At 48.8% G+C, this 18949-nt stretch overlaps 1 protein-coding gene across 4 annotated transcripts in view; it reads left to right on the top strand.

The window, feature by feature from the left end:
- Nucleotides 1-18949, top strand: part of LOC137417753 (alpha-soluble NSF attachment protein-like) — a 323838-nt gene that overhangs the window by 119565 nt on the left and 185324 nt on the right. For all 4 annotated transcript variants that reach the window (XM_078786322.1, XM_078786324.1, XM_068103653.2 and 1 more), the window contains exon 5: nucleotides 16839-16916. In XM_078786322.1, the coding sequence (XP_078642448.1) occupies nucleotides 16839-16916 (78 nt within the window). The remainder of the gene's footprint in view (nucleotides 1-16838; nucleotides 16917-18949) is intronic.

Here is an 18949-nt window from a genome sequence, read left to right as displayed (position 1 = left end):
AGTTTGATCAGTCACCAGAGAAGAGCCTTTCTTATTCAAAGCATTGGCTAAAGATAAAACTTCTAGAGAAATACGAAGACACCTTGTATTTCACAACACAGGAAAGAAGGGCAGATGTACTCTGTCTCAAAGATGGCACCGACAATATTCTGCGAGGGCATCATGCTAATCTTGACCATGGAGATGAGAACACTCAGATCATAAAGACGGCACTCAAGTTCATATCCAATGATATTGCCTTGATTGATTTAGGTCCAAAGTCATACCCCACCACACACAGTATGATTGACATCGATAGTCAGCTGACACTTGTTCCTGCAAGCCTTCAGATGTTCTTGAGACCGATTGTCAAGACAGACGAAAGAGTTGCCGTTTGGGGGCAGAATTTTATTAAGGCCTGTCGACCTCGGTCTGGAGTATTGCCACACCAAATGGGGCTTGCCATACAACTTGATCATAGATTTGGGTCAAAATGGATGCTCAACAAGTTCCACCGGCTGGGATACACTGAGTCTTACACGGAGACACAAAACTACAAATACTGCTTCCTTAATAGTGGAGATGATGTTCCAGATACTTCTGGCACTCTTGACACCATTGTGGAGGAAACCGATGAACAGATCAATGATGAGGTTGCGGTTGATGCTGCGCTTGAGGATCAATCAGTGATGACAGCCAAAGTGCCAGCCAGTGAAAGTGAATTGTCAAGTAATGATCAGGTGGTCTTTATGGAGGTTGGGGAAACAAACAATGCAGTCACTCAGTTTGTTGGAGACAATATAGATTTAAACATTGTCTCTATTCACGGAAACACTCCCTTTCACTCAATGGGTTGGATCGAAGTCACCTCTCCGGCACCACCTTTGCCAGATCCACAGACAACAGCAGCTTTCCCCCGGGTGAAGTTGAAGGCACTCGACAAAGCTAAGATCCTGAGAGGAACTGAAGTAAAGATTATTCCATTTACGAACAGGAAACAGATAGGAACGAACGCGATCATGTTTCTCCCCCTCGCTGAGCTTTCCTCCTCCCTGGCTCATGATCAGCCACTCCTCACTCCAGGTGACACACTCTGGGCAGCGGGGTGGGTGATCAAAGCCAACAATCCTGAGTTCCCACACTCCAACTGGAATGGCTGGATGAAGAGAATCCATGCTAATGATGCAAAGCAGAGCACACAGATCGAGTTCCTCCCAGTTATTGAAGGAGACCCTAATGACCTCAACACCATCTTCACCACTCTGAAAGAGTGCATACGGCGCGCTGGGGTCGCTATAGTGACCTTTGATCTTGCGATTTGGCTGAAGGCTGTGAATATAATAAAGCAGGCAAATCTACCCGTCATTCCAAGGTTGGGTGGTTTTCACCTGTGCATGGGTATGAGCCAGTTCCAACACTGGACCCCACGGCTCCTGAGGAGCTATTGCAGTTCACGAGCTGTAATTGTCATGGAGATTGCAGCAACCGGCGATGCAGCTGCAAGAAGAATGGGGTCACGTGCATCTCGGCCTGTGGAGTCTGTAATGGCATTACATGCAGAAACTGCAGTCATGATGTTGTTGAGTCTGAAGAAGACATAGACAATGACTGTTGAAACTTCTGACATTGTGAATGAGAAATAACTCTTGAGTATTATATATTGTTACGCAACCGTGATTAACACCACAGTTACGAATGGCCGATTACGAGACTTTAACTCCCGAGGCGAAAACTCAATGGCGGATTCAAGCTCAACACAAAGTTAAACGCGCGGAATGGCGGACACAGCGGAGCTCCGCAGCCTTGTCTATTAAAATCAATCACCCAGGGAACTGCGTTCAAATATATACAGAAAATAATATAAGGATTTATTATTTATAAGTAAAGACAGTGAAAAAGCCCGCGCCGGTAATACTAATTAATCGAATAAGCCTAAATTGGGATCCCACACACAACAGATAGCAAACACGATACGAGGGAGGTGAATACGAAAATAACACGTCTTTTTGGTTTATGCACAGTGTATTCGCGGGTACGGCCTTATCTCGTCCTTGTCGTCTTGGTGACCGCCGTCCAACACCCGGCTCCTTTCGGCCCCGATGTACCCACGAGGCCTCGCTCCAAGTTCCACAAGCCCCGATCGCACACCACGAGGTCCCTCGCTCCAAGTTCCACAAGGCCTCGCTCCAAGCACCACGCGTCCGACGCGTGGCCAGCGGCTCCACACGAGGTCGATCTCCACAAGGTCCGTGCACCAAAGGTTCAACGTAAGCTGCACAAAGCAAGCGAACTCCACTTGACTCTACTCTCTTTTGGGAGTACTGGCAGCCAAGTGCAACTGTTCAGTGCCAACTGCCAACTCCAACGAACGAACTCTGCTGTGTGCCAACTGCCAACGAACTCCTGCTCCAACGAACTGCTCCGAACTGCGTGTCCTGCCGTGTGTGTCCGTGTATCTCCTAAATGGCGTCCGACCGTCGCATATATCTCTCCCCGATGACGTCACATTGGCGCACTCCTCAGCCAATCATAGCCTCCCAACGCGCCGGCTCGCCCAGGTCACGCCCTCTGCGGCATCGCTCCACCCCCCCCCCCCCCCCGCTCCCAACCCCGCGGTCCTGGTGGCATAACACGTGTCAGGCGAGGTTTGTAGGCCTTGGAGGTGTAAACGGTCCGAAGTCAGTGTCAGGGAAAGGAATTATTTAATGTTGCGCTAAGGAACTAACTAATGTTTATGTGGTTTGCTGTGCCATAATGGACAAAGGTTTGACTACTAGGTGAAACTCACAGGGGCGTTACCTTTAATCCCTCACTATTTAACACTCGGACCTCCAGGTAGATCCACAATCATACATCTTACCCCGACAAACGCCTAAACATCAAGAACTTATTACATGTAGAGTCCCTGTCACGACAGCCGAATACCTACCTATTCAGATCTACCTAGCTCTAGATGTTGCTCTCCCAAATTCATAACACAGCCCCCCCCCCTGGAACCGTAGCTCCTGCAAGGTTCACCGCAGGCGCTACCATTCCAGCCTTAACACTTACTGTCACACGCTTAATTAACCTATGAAATAAATCAGGAAGGGCTGTGGGAAGTGAGTCGAACTACCTACCTACACTTCCTTAACATGCTAAACCCCTTAACCATCATGCAAGTATGTACATTTTCTTCCTTGTTCCTGTGGAGGGAGGAAACAAACAACACACAACACTAACTTAACCACAAAACTTAACCATCTTCCCCAAAACTCAAAACCCTAGCCTTTGTACATACCCCGGTCTACAGACCGCGTCCCCCGGTGGATGCCACAAGACACAACCTTACCTGCGGGGCCATCCCCAATGCATCCCCCTAAATTTCCACGGGCCCTGTCCAGATGTTACAGGTGAGTGACACGGCTCGGTGGATTTCGCCCACATTCATGCAACACAGACCCCTTAACCACTCATTCTCATTTCATAGGTCATCAAGGCATTTCAAAAATCAATAAGGTTCTTCTCAATACACCCCCCTGCAGGACCATGGCATTGATGTCATTCGCGTGTGTGTGCATTCCTCAACTAGGCAGCGGGGAGGTACCGCACAAAAAGATGGTGGGGGCGCATCAGGCTGTGGTGCCCGCAGTCCCAAAAACAAGTCAACCGACTTACAAGTTCATTGCCCCCCCCCCCCCCCTTTACCTCTTGGCCCCGTGACAGCCCAACAGCCCCTTTCCGCCGTTACCTCACCGGTGAGGGTCTCCACACACACCAGGCTCCTTTGCCTCCTGCTTCCGCGCAGCAACACGGGTCACCGGGGGACTTCCTCACCCCGCGGCGCCCAACCAGACCCTCCACCGACGAGCTCCAATTTCCAGTTACCACCGGCTGCCAGGGGTAATTGCCGCAGAGGGGGGGCCCGCAGGCATCGCTCCTCAGAGCTTGCTCTGTACCTGCGGACACACACACCTTCCTCACCCACAAGACCCCAAAACACACTTCCTCCCCCACTGCCATTCAATTCTCCACACAACTCAGCACAATTCAGTACAATTCCATAGATGGTGTAAAAGGTGTTACAAGGCTTGCCATGGCCTGCTACATGTGAAATCCCCCAGTTCACATTTAAACCATCACACATTTCCAAAAGCACATTTCCAAAAGCACAAGTATCGCCCCCCATTATCTCCAATAATCATCACTCCCTCTCCAGGTTCCACTCTCACGACCACATCAAAACACCTAACCACAATACAAAAACATACGCCACCCACAAGACACTGTGGCTCCCATTCCATCCCCTCACCGGCCATGTCATCACTCTCACCCGCCTCCCAACTCCAATTTACATGTCCCCAATTTCCAAAGCAAGTCCTGAAGCCTGGGACAGTACTCCTCAAAACACTCACCTCAAGTGCAGGTAGTTGCAGGTTGGTCGGGTTCAAAGTGCAATCCACCCATACAATTCCCAAAATTTCACATTGGGCCTACCAAATACTTCCAAATTCCTCTTTTGTCCCCACTACACTGGCAGGTATGTGGATCCGCATCCAACGGTGATCATCACTACACAACTACCTGTGGCCAAGACAGCTCTGCACCTCTACCGTGCAAGGGTCATCGGGACAAGGTGAGCAGTCAAAGCGCCAACATGGCCCATGAATGTCCATAAGGGTGCGACCCACCATCCATCCTTCGGCCCCCCTGCGAGGAACACAGCTGCAGCAGCCCCAGCTGGCCAATGTGGTGAGCACTTGCTGCCACAACACACACTACCGCACACACAACCTCGGCCCTGGGGGGCACGGTCGCAGTGCGTGGCATCCCTACAGCCACGTCCCCTGCACCTCCCCATCATCCCCCAGTCCGACTACAGAACTGCAGCCCCCCCAGTGCTCACCCACACTTGACCACACCAAGGTCCAGTCAACAGCCATGCTCCACCAGGAGACCCACCCAGAAGACATGGTCCACACACCTCGGACACGCACAGCACCACGTTGACCCTCAGGCTACACAACTACATCCCCATCATCCCGCGTCCCAAATATCAGCACAGTTGCCCCCGCAACCAGTTGAAAGCTGTGTCTTGCTACCCTATTAATTTCATCACAGCCTCCAACACTTTGGTCTACACACCTGGATCAATAATGGCGTCACTGTACAGTGTCCACCATGACATTTCAAAATGCACCCTTAAATTTGCATCTAACCCACAGATTACCCATGCCAACCATTTGTCACATTTCACTAACCTCACCAAAGAAGGATGCTTTACCATACACATGCCAGCCGAGCATGGCCCATATGCTCGGCTCGTTACACCTCTCCCGATTCACATCCCCATGGCTCTCTTCCCAACCCGAGAGTCCATAAATCAGAACAGAGCATCTGTGGAAGGTCACTCACACCATCACGTTCCACAGATGCCCCAATGGTTGTCCGGCAGGCTATCTCCATCCCCGTCCATTCGGTTTGACCCGCGTCCATAGACCAACCACCATGCCAGGTCATCACATGCCAGTTGTCCCAAAGTCTCAGGGAGAGGGTGTCAGGTCGCCTGCCCGGGTGATCACTACATCAGGCCCAAGTTGGCCGTCCGCAGTGCCACCACCAAAGCGCGACCCACAACACCTCCCCCTAGTGGTCCTCAATAAATGCCAACCCAGGCTTGAGAAACCACCTCGGACCCCTCTGGAGGTCTTAACCCCCACCAGGGTCCGGTGACCCTGCCGGCCCGAGCCACCAGCTCGGACGGCGCCCCGACGGACAAGGGACGCCACACTCCACCAGACCCCCTGTGGGACCCAGGTCGTACCTCGACACCCAAGGCTGGACCCCACGTCCAAATCTCGCCATCACAGCCCCCCAGCTGGCTGGCATACCCAAATTTTGAAAGGGGCAACTTTCGCCCGAGGCCATCACCCATGACCTCCCCATGTCCAGATCCCGCAGCCCGGGGACCAATCCCCACCATGGCTGCTCCAAATCGATTTCCCATTGTAATTTTATTTTAAATTTTATTTTACAAATTTTCCTTCCCACTGCCAAACCGCAGGTGCAGGGAACAACCTCTACCACCGGTTGTTCTGCCCCTCCCTGCAGTTGATCCAAATTCCCTACAGGGACCAAATCTCCAGAAGCTCTATCTCCCGATCCTCCAAGATCCAAATCCAGCCCGGAGCCAACACACTCCCCCAACTGGTTGTCCAATTTTGGAGCCTCTGTTTCCAAATAGCAGTGTACGGTGAGCGTCCCCTCGGTCATTCCAACCACCTCCTCGGACCAACTCACCTCATCACCCAGACTCCTTTGGGCCTGAACAAGCTCTACCTCCATGGGACTGTCACAGGTCTCCAGCCGCTGGATCAAATCATCCTCATCATTACAAATCATTCCTGGCCCCGCCATGCTTTGATCAATATCCCCAATAAATACCCGGTCCGGCTCTATCGCATGGACCCCCAAAAACTCTACCCCCTCTTGCTCCGCACCACCGCCCTGGTGCTGCACAATTCCAAATTCATCCCCCGGTTGGGGTGTTGTGACATCCACACGGTCCCGATAAACAACCAGGCCAGAATGTGGGAAACATTCCCCTTTCAATCCTTTAATTTGGTCACTCATGTCCTTCAGTCCTTCCCTCCATTCCTTCCCCTGCGACTCCATCTTATTTTCCATCCCTTCAATTTGTTCCTCCGATCGATCACTCATTCCCTTCATTCCTTCCCTACATTCCTTCCCCTGGGACTCCATTTTGTTTTTCATTTCTCCCATATCATTACTCATTTTATTTTCCAGCCCTTCAATTTCCTTACTCAGTTTATTTTCCAGCCCGTCAATTTTATCATTTATTCCCCGAATTTCTGCAAGGCTTCGCTCACCCTCGGCCCTCTGAGCATTTATTAAATTTACTATGGTCTGGAGATCTATCGGGGCCGTCCCACTTGTTCCCGACTCCCCGGTAGGGGAGGGGGATAAGTTGGTGCTCGGGACGGGGGAGGTTCCAAGGCTCACCTCGACATCTAATTCCCCTATTTCCGGCTCACTCCCAACGCTGACGGAGGCCTCGCTGCGTACTTCCATTTCGTCGATTTCCGACATCCGCTTTCCGGAAGATTGTTTCCCGCGCGCGTATTTATTTTAATAATTCCTGAAACAATTTAAATTTGACGAAGACGCGATATCGCGCTCCGTTTGCCCGATTGATTATTAAATTTCTTCGCCTCGACTATAAAAATTTTTGCGTTCGAACGTCGGGCGCAATGTACGCCCGACCGTGCCGATGTCTCCCCGCGGACAAAAAAATTTGTCCGACCGTGTCGATGTCTCGCCGCGGACAAAAAAACATTTGTCCGCCGGGTTCGAATCCTACACTCCTGACACCACTTGTTACGCAACCGTGATTAACACCACAGTTACGAATGGCCGATTACGAGACTTTAACTCCCGAGGCGAAAACTCAATGGCGGATTCAAGCTCAACACAAAGTTAAACGCGCGGAATGGCGGACACAGCGGAGCTCCGCAGCCTTGTCTATTAAAATCAAACACCCAGGGAACTGCGTTCAAATATATACAGAAAATAATATAAGGATTTATTATTTATAAGTAAAGACAGTGAAAAAGCCCGCGCCGGTAATACTAATTAATCGAATAAGCCTAAATTGGGATCCCACACACAACAGATAGCAAACACGATACGAGGGAGGTGAATGCGAAAATAACACGTCTTTTTGGTTTATGCACAGTGTATTCGCGGGTACGGCCTTATCTCGTCCTTGTCGTCTTGGTGACCGCCGTCCAACACCCGGCTCCTTTCGGCCCCGATGTACCCACGAGGCCTCGCTCCAAGTTCCACAAGCCCCGATCGCACACCACGAGGTCCCTCGCTCCAAGTTCCACAAGGCCTCGCTCCAAGCACCACGCGTCCGACGCGTGGCCAGCGGCTCCACACGAGGTCGATCTCCACAAGGTCCGTGCACCAAAGGTTCAACGTAAGCTGCACAAAGCAAGCGAACTCCACTTGACTCTACTCTCTTTTGGGAGTACTGGCAGCCAAGTGCAACTGTTCAGTGCCAACTGCCAACTCCAACGAACGAACTCTGCTGTGTGCCAACTGCCAACGAACTCCTGCTCCAACGAACTGCTCCGAACTGCGTGTCCTGCCGTGTGTGTACGTGTATCTCCTAAATGGCGTCCGACCGTCGCATATATCTCTCCCCGATGACGTCACATTGGCGCACTCCTCAGCCAATCATAGCCTCCCAACGCGCCGGCTCGCCCAGGTCACGCCCTCTGCGGCATCGCTCCACCGCCCCCCCCCCCGCTCCCAACCCCGCGGTCCTGGTGGCATAACACGTGTCAGGCGAGGTTTGTAGGCCTTGGAGGTGTAAACGGTCCGAAGTCAGTGTCAGGGAAAGGAATTATTTAATGTTGCGCTAAGGAACTAACTAATGTTTATGTGGTTTGCTGTGCCATAATGGACAAAGGTTTGACTACTAGGTGAAACTCACAGGGGCGTTACCTTTAATCCCTCACTATTTAACACTCGGACCTCCAGGTAGATCCACAATCATACATCTTACCCCGACAAACGCCTAAACATCAAGAACTTATTACATGTAGAGTCCCTGTCACGACAGCCGAATACCTACCTATTCAGATCTACCTAGCTCTAGATGTTGCTCTACCAAATTCATAATATGTATGTGAAATAAAAGCTACTTTGTGTGTAAATGTAAAAGTGAAAATATAAATGTTAACAATCAACTCAGAATCATGAAAAACCCTTATTTGACCCCTCATAAGTTACTTAAGGGCCGATTAAAAAAAATAAAAATTCTCGAAAATAATTTTTCGGTACCCGAATTCAACAGCTTTTTTTCTGGGTTTCCCACGGGAGTTGAACTTCAACATTTTAACACATGTTATTACACACCTTTACAAACATATTGGTGAAGAAATTTTTTGGTAACAATTTAGTTAACAGATTTGTGAAATATCTCATAAAATGCCCTTACTATACTCAACAACGATATTTAAACCATGAACCAAGTTCCAACATTTATTTGTCAATATTATTGATGGTGATTAGTGTCATAAGAAAATTAGGCTATGCCCTATAATAGAACATAAACAGATATTCATTGGTTCGCTCTGAGTTTAATGTAAAGATACCAGTATGCCAATGGGTGGAAGAATAAAATTCCACATAGCGATTTATACTAGCCATTTAATAAAGAGAATATGACAATTAATGGAAAGGTGTGAATATGTCAAGATTGGAGAGGGGAAGAATATTATGTGCTGCTAAGGGGAGGGATTAGGCAGGGGGTCAGGCTGTGCGTGGAAGGATTTAATTCCGAGGTGCGGAAGGGAAAGTCTCCCTCCCATTCACTTTACATTGGGGGAAATCCGCCTGTGGAACAAACTCCCCCACTCCCTTCAATCCAACTCCTCCCTCCAGGTCTTTAAAACAGCTGTTCACTACCATCTCTTATCTTCCCCTATCCAAAACCTTGATCTTTTCTGCCCCCGCTAATTCACCCCAGATACACTTTTTTTGAAATTCCAACTTCTTTCCTGGAAGTCCTTGCAGTGTTCATATTGTTACGGATTCGGCCCTAATGATTGTTGTTATGATTATTGTTGTTGGTTCGAAGTATTCTGGTGATTGTGGTTGAAGGGAAAGGGTTATTATAGTTAAAAGATGTAAAAGCGCTCCTGGTAAAATGTGGCCGGAAATCCAGATCGTGACCGGAAGAGTTGGAGCGAGGAAGAAGAGGCGGTAGGGGATCGTGAAAGAGACGTGGTTGTTGAAGCTCCGGACCGAGCGATCGACGTACAGTGCGAGTGAACTTTGCGTCCTTGAAAGGAAGTTCGGGCGATAAGAGAGATCGCCGGAGTGCGTGGAGCCTGTGTCGTTGGGTATCCTCATTGAGGTTCCAGAGGATCCTGGCCTCAAAGCCCGGGTTCGAGTGAAAGCCGTCCGCCATCTTTGCCACGTGAGCAACCTGCAGTGAACCGGTTTTGGTCGTGTCGGCTGGGTATTATTCCCCAGTGGTTTGCCGGGGACGGCTGTGCAAGAAAGGGCACTTGAGAATTATACGGAGGCTCGCGGGTTGAACCGCAAAAGTTGTACGTCGGAGCGCCTCTTTGTGAGGTTCCTTTCCACCGCTGTATTGCTGGGTGCTGAACAACGTGACCTCGGGGTCGTCTCGATCGTCTACGTCTCAATTGACTTTGATCGGGCCTTGACTCCCCGACCGCGGGAGCGCACAGAGACATTGGGACTTCGCCTTGGAGGGGTGCAGAGACATTGGGGAGGTGCCGTGAGTTTGGGGTTAAGGGGCCTGATATTGCCCCCATTGTTGTATGGCTCTTTTTGTGTGATTTCTAATATATTATTGTTTATTCATAACCTGGTGTGGTTGCATTATTGATTTCACTGTTTCATTTGCTGATTCCATTGAGGGTTTCATTATTTGCCTGATTTCAACCAAGGATAACACATCTTTCTGCCGGGGACCCTCTCGGGGTTCGGAGGTCTACCGAGACCAGAGGCAAGGGAGGACCCCGTAACAGAAATTGGGGGCTCGTCCAATTGATATTCGTGGGCTCGCAATTGGGTCTGCATCCGGGATATAAAAATTCCTAAATTTAGTCCGGGAAAGAATTCCATAACATTCCCAGAATTCCCAAATTTGGAACTTTTTCCAACATTCCCAATTTTTTTCCAAAAACAAACAACAACAAAATTTTTTTTTTGTTGTTTTGTTTGTTAAAAATTTCTTGTGTGAAGGTTAACATGTGTTACCAGTAGTCACTATGGAGTTTGACACAGAGAAGATAACAGTGACCCCTAGTGAAGCACAGTTCAGAGCGTTAGTAAAATCGGACCTCTGGAAATTGGCCAAACATTTTAGCTTGGAGGTCCGAACTAATATGAAGAAGGCAGAGTTGCAGACAGTGGTGATACAATTTATGGTGGGATTAGAAGCATGGGAAGAGGGAGCCTGGGATTGGTACCAGAAGAGCAAGAACATGTGGAGCTCCGGAAACTGGAGATGCAATTACAGAGCCAGGAAAGGGAAAAAGCACATGAAAGAGAACTCCAGGAAAGGTTAGAAGAGAAAAAACAGAGGAAAGGTTAAAAGTACAGGAAAGAAAACTCCAGGAAAGGTTAGAAGAGAAAAAAACAGAGGAAAGGAGAGTGGAAAGAGAACTCCAGGAAAGGTTAAAAGTACAGGAAAGGTTAGAAGACAAAAAAGCAGAGGAAAGGAGAGCTGCAAGAGAACTCGATGCAGAGGAGTGAAGAGCCGAAAGGGAGTTAAAGGACCGTGAATTGGCGCGTCAGCAGGAAATTAAAGTCAAGGAGCTGGAGTTAAAGAGAGAACGGGGAGAGGTACCTTCCCTGCGGACTGGTTCGACACCTAGTCAGAACACCTGGGATGTTGGCAGACATGTGAGGCTGGTTCCACCCTTCAATGAAAAGGAGGTAGCCAAGTTTTTTCCACACTTTGAGAAAGTGGCTCGACAGTTAAACTGGCCTGAGGAGTACTGGTCCATACTAGTGCAAAGTGTTCTGGTGAGTAAAGCTCAAGAGATTTATTCGGCTTTACCGATTGACCAATGTGCAGATTACGAGGTATTGAAGAAACACATTCTCAAAGCCTATGAATTGGTCATGGAAGCTTATCGGCAAAAATTCCGGAATGCCAGGAGGAGGGAGAGTGAGACCCATGTGGAATTTGCCAGAGTGAAGGAAACCATGTTTGATAGGTGGTGTGATTCAAAAGGAGTTGGGAAAGACTTCGAACTATTGCGACAATTGATCCTGGTGGAGGAATTCCAACAGTGTGTCCACGAGGACATTAAAGTTCATCTGGAGGAAAGGAAAGTACCAAAGCTGTATGAGGCAGCCACCATGGCAGATGACTATGCCTTAACACACAGGATGGGGTTCCACAAACCGAACTTCTCGCCCAGACCTAGCCAGTGGAGCTATGGTACATCAGGGGTGGAGAATGAAAATCCATGGGGGCGGCCTCGGGATGAAAATGAGGTCCACTTTGACACCACGACTTCGAGAAATCAGAAGACTGCGGTTCCAAGACAGACCTATCGTCCGGGGGACTCGAGGCAGACCGCCGCCCCCATGCTTTGGCAGACCACGAGGTTCTCCTCCGGGCCTACTTGCATTTTTTGCCATAAACCTGGACACTGGATGTCCAACTGTTATGCTCTGGGAAAGGAAAATCAGGAGCGGAGTTCGACTACTACGACTCCAAATGCGATGGCCATTGTGAGAAATCGCCCTCAAAAGGGTTACCAACCATTTATTTCCGAGGGGTTTGTGTCACTGGATGGAGCCTTGACTAACCGGAGACCGTTTAGGATATTGAGGGACACAGGAGCACATCAATCCTTAATGCTTGAAGGCATTTTGCCATTGTCGGAGGGTACAGCAACTGGGGATAGTGTTTGTTTACAGGGGATCGGTGGCCGTGTTAGCGCTCCACTTCATGTCATCAATCTAGAGTCTGATTTGGTGTCAGGACCGGTCACTGTGGGGTTGCAAGCCACTCTTCCTGTGGAGGGAGTATCAGTTGTGGTTGGGAATGATTTGGCCGGGGGTCAAGTTTCTAGTAACCTGATGGTTGTGAATAAGTCCGATATGGGAAATAACACCACACCAGTCAGGGATGGAGGCAAGTTTAGCAAGTTATTTGTAGGTGGACTGAACTTCAAAACACAGGAAGATGTTTTGGAGTCTGCCTTCAGCAACTATGGACCGCTTTTGGAAGTGCTGCTGATAAAAGACAGGGAGACACGAAAGTCAAGAGGGTTTGGCTTTGCCACATTGGAAAACTCAAAGGACGCCAGAGAGGCAGAAAAGGATCTGAATAGCAAGGAGTTGGAGGGTCGGACCATCACAGTAGGGAAGGCATTTCCTCGGGGTCAAGGGGGCTACAGAGGAGGACCACGGAGTAGTAGTGGTGGTGGCCGCACGCGATATTATTATGGAGGCTTCCAGAGTTATGGCAGCTCCCGAAGGAAGGATTATCGGAGCGGTGGCCGAGAAGGAGACCGCCAGTCAGGTGACTACTGTGACAAGTGGTCCCACCGTAATTATTAGGAGTCCGGAAAAGTTGAAGCACTGAATGCTGCGGAGCCGCCGAGCCAAGATTCCTACACGGACTAACCGTGAACGCCACGTTCCTTAAGGCGTCCAGGTAGTGAACTTTCCTGCACGGACTAACCGTGAACTCCACGTTCCTAAAGGCGTCCATGTAGTGAACCTTCCTCCCCAGACTTTTTCCCTTTCCTGGCTCCGTAATTGCATCTCCAGTTTCTGGAGCTCTACATTTTCTTGTTCTTCTGGTAACCAATCCCAGGCTACCTCTTCCCATGCTTTTAATCCCACCATAGATTGTATCACCACTGTCTGCAACTCTGCCTTCCTCATATTATTTCGGACCTCCAAGCTAAAATGTTTGGCCAATTTCCAGAGGTCCGATTTTGCTAACGCTCTGAACTGTGCTTCACTCGGGGTCACCGTAAACTTCTCTGCGTCAAACGCCATAGTGACTACTGGTAACACCTGTTAACCTTCACACAAGAAATTTCTAACAAACAAAAACAAAAGTATATATATATATTTTTTGTTGTTGTTGTTGCTGTTGTTTGTTTTTGGAAAAAAATTGGGAATGTTGGAAAAAGTTCCAAACTTGGGAATTCTTTCCCGGACTAAATTTAGGAATTTTTTATATCCCGGACGCAGACCCAATTGCGAGTCCACGAATATCAATTTGGACGAGCCCCCAATTTCTGTTACGGGATCCCCCCCCCGCCTTACCCCTGGTCTCGGTGGACCTCCGGACCCTGAGAGGGTCCCCGGCAGAAAGATGTTTTTATCCCTCACTGGAACCAGCAAATGAAACAGTCGAGTCAAATGATGCAACGACACCCGGTTATAAGGAAACCATAATATATTATAAATCCCACACAAAGAGCCATACCGCAATGGGGCAAGCCATACAGCAATGGGGCAATCACCCCTACTTTCAAATCCTACGATAATATCCTTATCAAGCCCCTGAACCCCACACTCACGGCACCTCCCCCAATGACCCTGCTCCACTCCAAGGCGAAGTCCCAATGTCTCTGTGCGCTCCCGGGATCGGGGAGTCAAGGCCCGATGGTCAATTGAGGCGTCGACGAGCGAGGCGACCCCGAGGTCACGTGCTCAGCCCCCAGCAGCACAGCGGTGGAGAGGAACCTCACAAAGATTCGAATTGAGGCGTCGACGAGCGAGACGACCCCGAGGTCACGTGCTCAGCCCCCAGCAACACAGCGGTGGAGAGGAACCTCACAAAGATTCGCTCCGACGTACACGTTGCTGTTCAACCCGCGAGCCTCCGTAGAATTCGCACGTGCCCCTCTCTGGCACGGCCGTTCCGGCAATCCACCAGGGAATAATGCCCAGCCAACACGACGAAAACCTGTTCCCTGCAGGGTGCTCGCGTGGCCAGAATGGCAGGCGGCTTTCGCTCCAACCCGGGTTCTCAAGGTCTGGATCCTCCGGAACCTCGCTGAGAATACCCGGCGACACAGGCTCCCCGCACTCCGGCGATATTTCTTATCGACCACACTTCCTTTTAAGGACGCAAGGTTCCCTCGCACTGTACGTCGAACGCTCGGCCCGGAGCCTCCACCACCACGTCTCTTTCCGATCTCCTCCCACCTCCCTTTTCTTCGCTCCACCTCTTCCGGTGTCGATCCGGATTTCCTTTAAACAACAACAATCCCAATACTTGGACCCACAATAATAATAACAACACTAGGAGTGAGTGCCGAACCCATAACAATATGTTTTATACCTCTCCCATCTCCCCCCAAGCCCTCTCCCTCCCACAGTTCTCTCGATGTCCCTACTCTCAAATGTTGTGTTTGTGTCCTCCCCCCTCTCTCCCCATCTTGTCTACCGCTCCCCTTATTTTGTGTTTTGTGTGTCGGTTTGACCTTTTGTGTGATTAATGTTTGCTCTTTCACGAGCCTCGATCTTGTATACAAAAAAAAAGGGGGAAAAAAAGGATTAGAACCAACATTCTTATACTACTAGTATGGGAGGGGAGCATGCGTTGTGTTCATATCAGCATCAGCCTCATTATAGTTCCTGATCTATCTGTCTGTCTGTCTCTCTATATATATCTCTCTAAAATCACATCAAACACGCTTTAGAACAGGCTTTACACAACTGCACACCACAAAACCAATGACTCCATGCCACAAAATAAAAACCTCACACGTGAAAGCCTGCATTCGCCATCGAAGAAAAGGACGCCTGGTGGGACGGCAATGAAGGATTGAAGGGTGCCTGGTGGCACAGAAACGAAAGGGTGCCGCACAGAATCCGACCAATGGGCGCCGCTGGATCCCAGAAGCTGCCAATGAGAAAACTGTTGCATCATGAGGCAAGTGAACGTGGAAGGCGACAAACCGAGGCTTATAAAAGGCTGAGACAAAGATTGGAACAAGTGACCACGTCTGGGAGCATTCAGCAGGAGATAAGAGGAACCTAGAGGGAGGGCTAGAACCTGGTGGGTGAGCTGGAGCGAGGGAGGTCCATACTGAGGCAGAAGTGGGACCGATCCAGAAAGAGCTCCTCAGCATAGTTGCCACGTACAGACTCTTACAGAATTTATTTCTTCTCAAAACGATCTCTCCCTCATTCTCGTTGAAGTCAGAGCAATTAACAGAAGTGCCAACTGCCCTTTGTAGCGCCTACCTGACATTTTACACCTCACACTCCCATCTGACATACTCGCACTTCATCCTTTGGCACTTCTCCGTGCACCCACATCACACACGCCATTCGGTCACACATGAACCAGCCGTTCACGTATGGGTAAGAGTGGGGTCGACCCCACAACTCATCACTCTCACTATCTGTCTATCCTCTAGCTAGTCTTCTTCTTCCCAGAATGAGAGTGGTGCCTGTGTTATTTTTGCTAAGTTCACTGATTAAGGTGCTTATGTGCATAGATAACGCTTTTCTATTTGTGACACTGCTTGACCTGTAAATATGTGCCTTTGTCTCATAATAATCCTTTCCAAACTGTCTGGGTGTCAGCTTCCATTGGTTAGATATCGTGTGCCGCAGACAGGGAGTTCTCCAAAGCCGTCCCGATCTGAGTAGTCGGTAGTCAACGTGTTAAGCTACGGTAAAGCTCGGCCGTATCCTGGAATTGGTGGCGAGTTGTGAAGCGCAATACTCTATCTGGGTTGTTTAATTTGACGAGAAGGTAAAGTGGGATTTGAACTCTGGACATTACTTAAATTAAACGTCTCATATGGCGTCTATGGTTGCTTAGCAACCCGCCACGCTGCGGAGTTATGTGCAGAGCGGCAGCTTCAGGATCGCAGTTGTTTGTAAGAAACGGTCAATTCAATGTGTAAATTGTAAGGGAAGTCAATTGTAAGAGCTCCCTCTTGCAATCCACCCCAAGGCCAATCCATAATAATATATCAATTCTTCAATACAATATGAAAATGATCAAATAATTGACCACACCCTAGACTACCCGCAAACTATTTAGTGATAAATTTTAATAATCCAATTGATGTTTTGTACCATTTGAGAAAGTAAAGTAAATGAAGGTACAAATTGAAATTTGGCCCAAAGCCAACAGGGTGAACATAATAAGAGAAAGGAAATGTACTAACAGCAATACTGAATGGCAAATTTACAGTTATTGTACATATGCAGGTAACAACATAAATACACAATTTTTGGGAAGATAACCAGATACATGGTAATAAATGAATTGTATTTACTGTATCTAACCCTGACACGTCTTGCCTCAACAGGGAAGGTTCACAATTGCAGCAAAACACCACATTACAATCGCTGAAATCTGTGAGACTGAGCTGATGGACGTTGACAAGGTAATTTAATGACAGTACAACAAACAAATTATTTTGCCTTATCCTGAGGCTTCTGTGTGAGATAACGAGGGGTTTAGCCTTGAGGGTAGATGGCTTAAAAGAACAGAGAAAAATTGAGTGAATCATAGCGACACAACAACAAAAGCAAAAAAAAGCTGGAACGACACTCGTCGACATCATGACGTCGATCAATATGCCTCCTCTCACATTATTACATCATTATACATACCTGTACGAAGCTAAAATGTAAATCCCTTCAGCTGTTCACAAGTTATCACATTTTTACCTGACATAACATTTGACCTTTGACCTCTTGATGCCATCATCCAATCAGTTCATCTTTGCATCATATATACTTGTACAACGTTTGCTCAAAATCCCATCACTTGTTCACAAGTTGGTCTGGCAACATCAATTTTACTTGACATGACTTCTGACCTTTGACCTCTTGACTCCAAAATCTAATCATTTCATATTTGCATCATATGATATATACTTACACTAAGTTTGTTCAAAATCCTATCACTAGTTCACAAGTTGGCGTGACAACATAATTTTTTATTTAACATGACCTCTGACCTTTGACCTCGTGACGGCAAAATTTAATCAGTTCATCTTTACCTCATTATACATACCTGCACCAAGTTTCACTGATCCCTTTAGCTGTTCCTAAGTTATCGCGGTAACGAAGTAATTATAGCTTAACATGACCCCTGATCTTTGACCTCTTGACCCCAAAATCGAATCAGTTTATCTTTTCATCATAATATATAACTAGCAGAGTTCCCGCCCGACGGGCGATCTTGTTCAAAGCGTGCAACACATTTTTCTGCTATTATTTTCTGCTGACACAACTGCTATGACTTGGATTTCTTGCTGATTTCTGTTCAACTTAGGTGGCCTTGGTTTTTGAGGCATCTCAATTTTCCAGAAAAAAAAACAAAACATCAACCGTCACCTTAGCTAAGAATACCCACGACCAACCCACACCCTTCCCTTCCACCATCCCCTCACAATCCCTCATCAACCGTCACCCTAGCCCACAGTACCTACGACAGCCCACACCATCGCCCCACAATCCCCATCACCATCACCCCAGCTAACAATACCCATGACCACACCACATCCCTTACCCCACTCCACAATCCCCCATCAACCGTCACCCTAGCTAACAATAACCACGACGCCATTACCTCCCCTCTCCCATCCTCTCACAATCCCCCATCAACCGTCACCCTAGCTAACAATAACCACGACGCCATTACCTCCCCTCTCCCATCCTCTCACAATCCCCCATCAACCGTCACCCGAGCTAAGAATACCCACGACCAACCCACACCCTTCCCTTCCACCATCCCCTCACAATCCCCCATCAACCGTCACCTTAGCTAAGAATACCCACGACCAACCCACACCCTTCCCTTCCACCATCCCCTCACAATCCCTCATCAACCGTCACCCTAGCTCACAGTACCTACGACAGCCCACACCATCGCCCCACAATCCCTCATCAACCGTCACCCTAGCCCACAGTACCTACGACAGCCCACACCATCCCCTCACAATCCCTCATCAACCGTCACCCTAGCCCACAGTACCTACGACAGCCCACACCATCGCCCCACAATCCCCATCACCATCACCCCAGCTAACAATACCCATGACCACACCACATCCCTTACCCCACTCCACAATCCCCCATCAACCGTCACCCTAGCTAACAATAACCACGACGCCATTACCTCCCCTCTCCCATCCCCTCACATTCCCCCATAAACCATCACCCTAGCTAACAATACATACAATCCACACCATCCCCCCACAATTCCCCATCACCATCACCTCAGCTAACAATACCCATGACCACACCACATCCCTTACCCCACTCCACAATCCCCCATCAACCGTCACCCTAGCTAACAATAACCACGACGCCATTACCTCCCCTCTCCCATCCCCTCACATTCCCCCATAAACCATCACCCTAGCTAACAATACATACAACAATCCACACCATCCCCCCACAATTCCCC

The sequence above is a fragment of the Myxine glutinosa genome, chromosome 11, assembly GCF_964187855.1.
Source record: "Myxine glutinosa chromosome 11, kmMyxGlut1.1, whole genome shotgun sequence".
Lineage (NCBI taxonomy): Eukaryota > Metazoa > Chordata > Myxini > Myxiniformes > Myxinidae > Myxine > Myxine glutinosa.
Note: the sequence above shows the minus strand (reverse complement) of the source record. Positions and strands in the feature narration are given on the sequence as shown.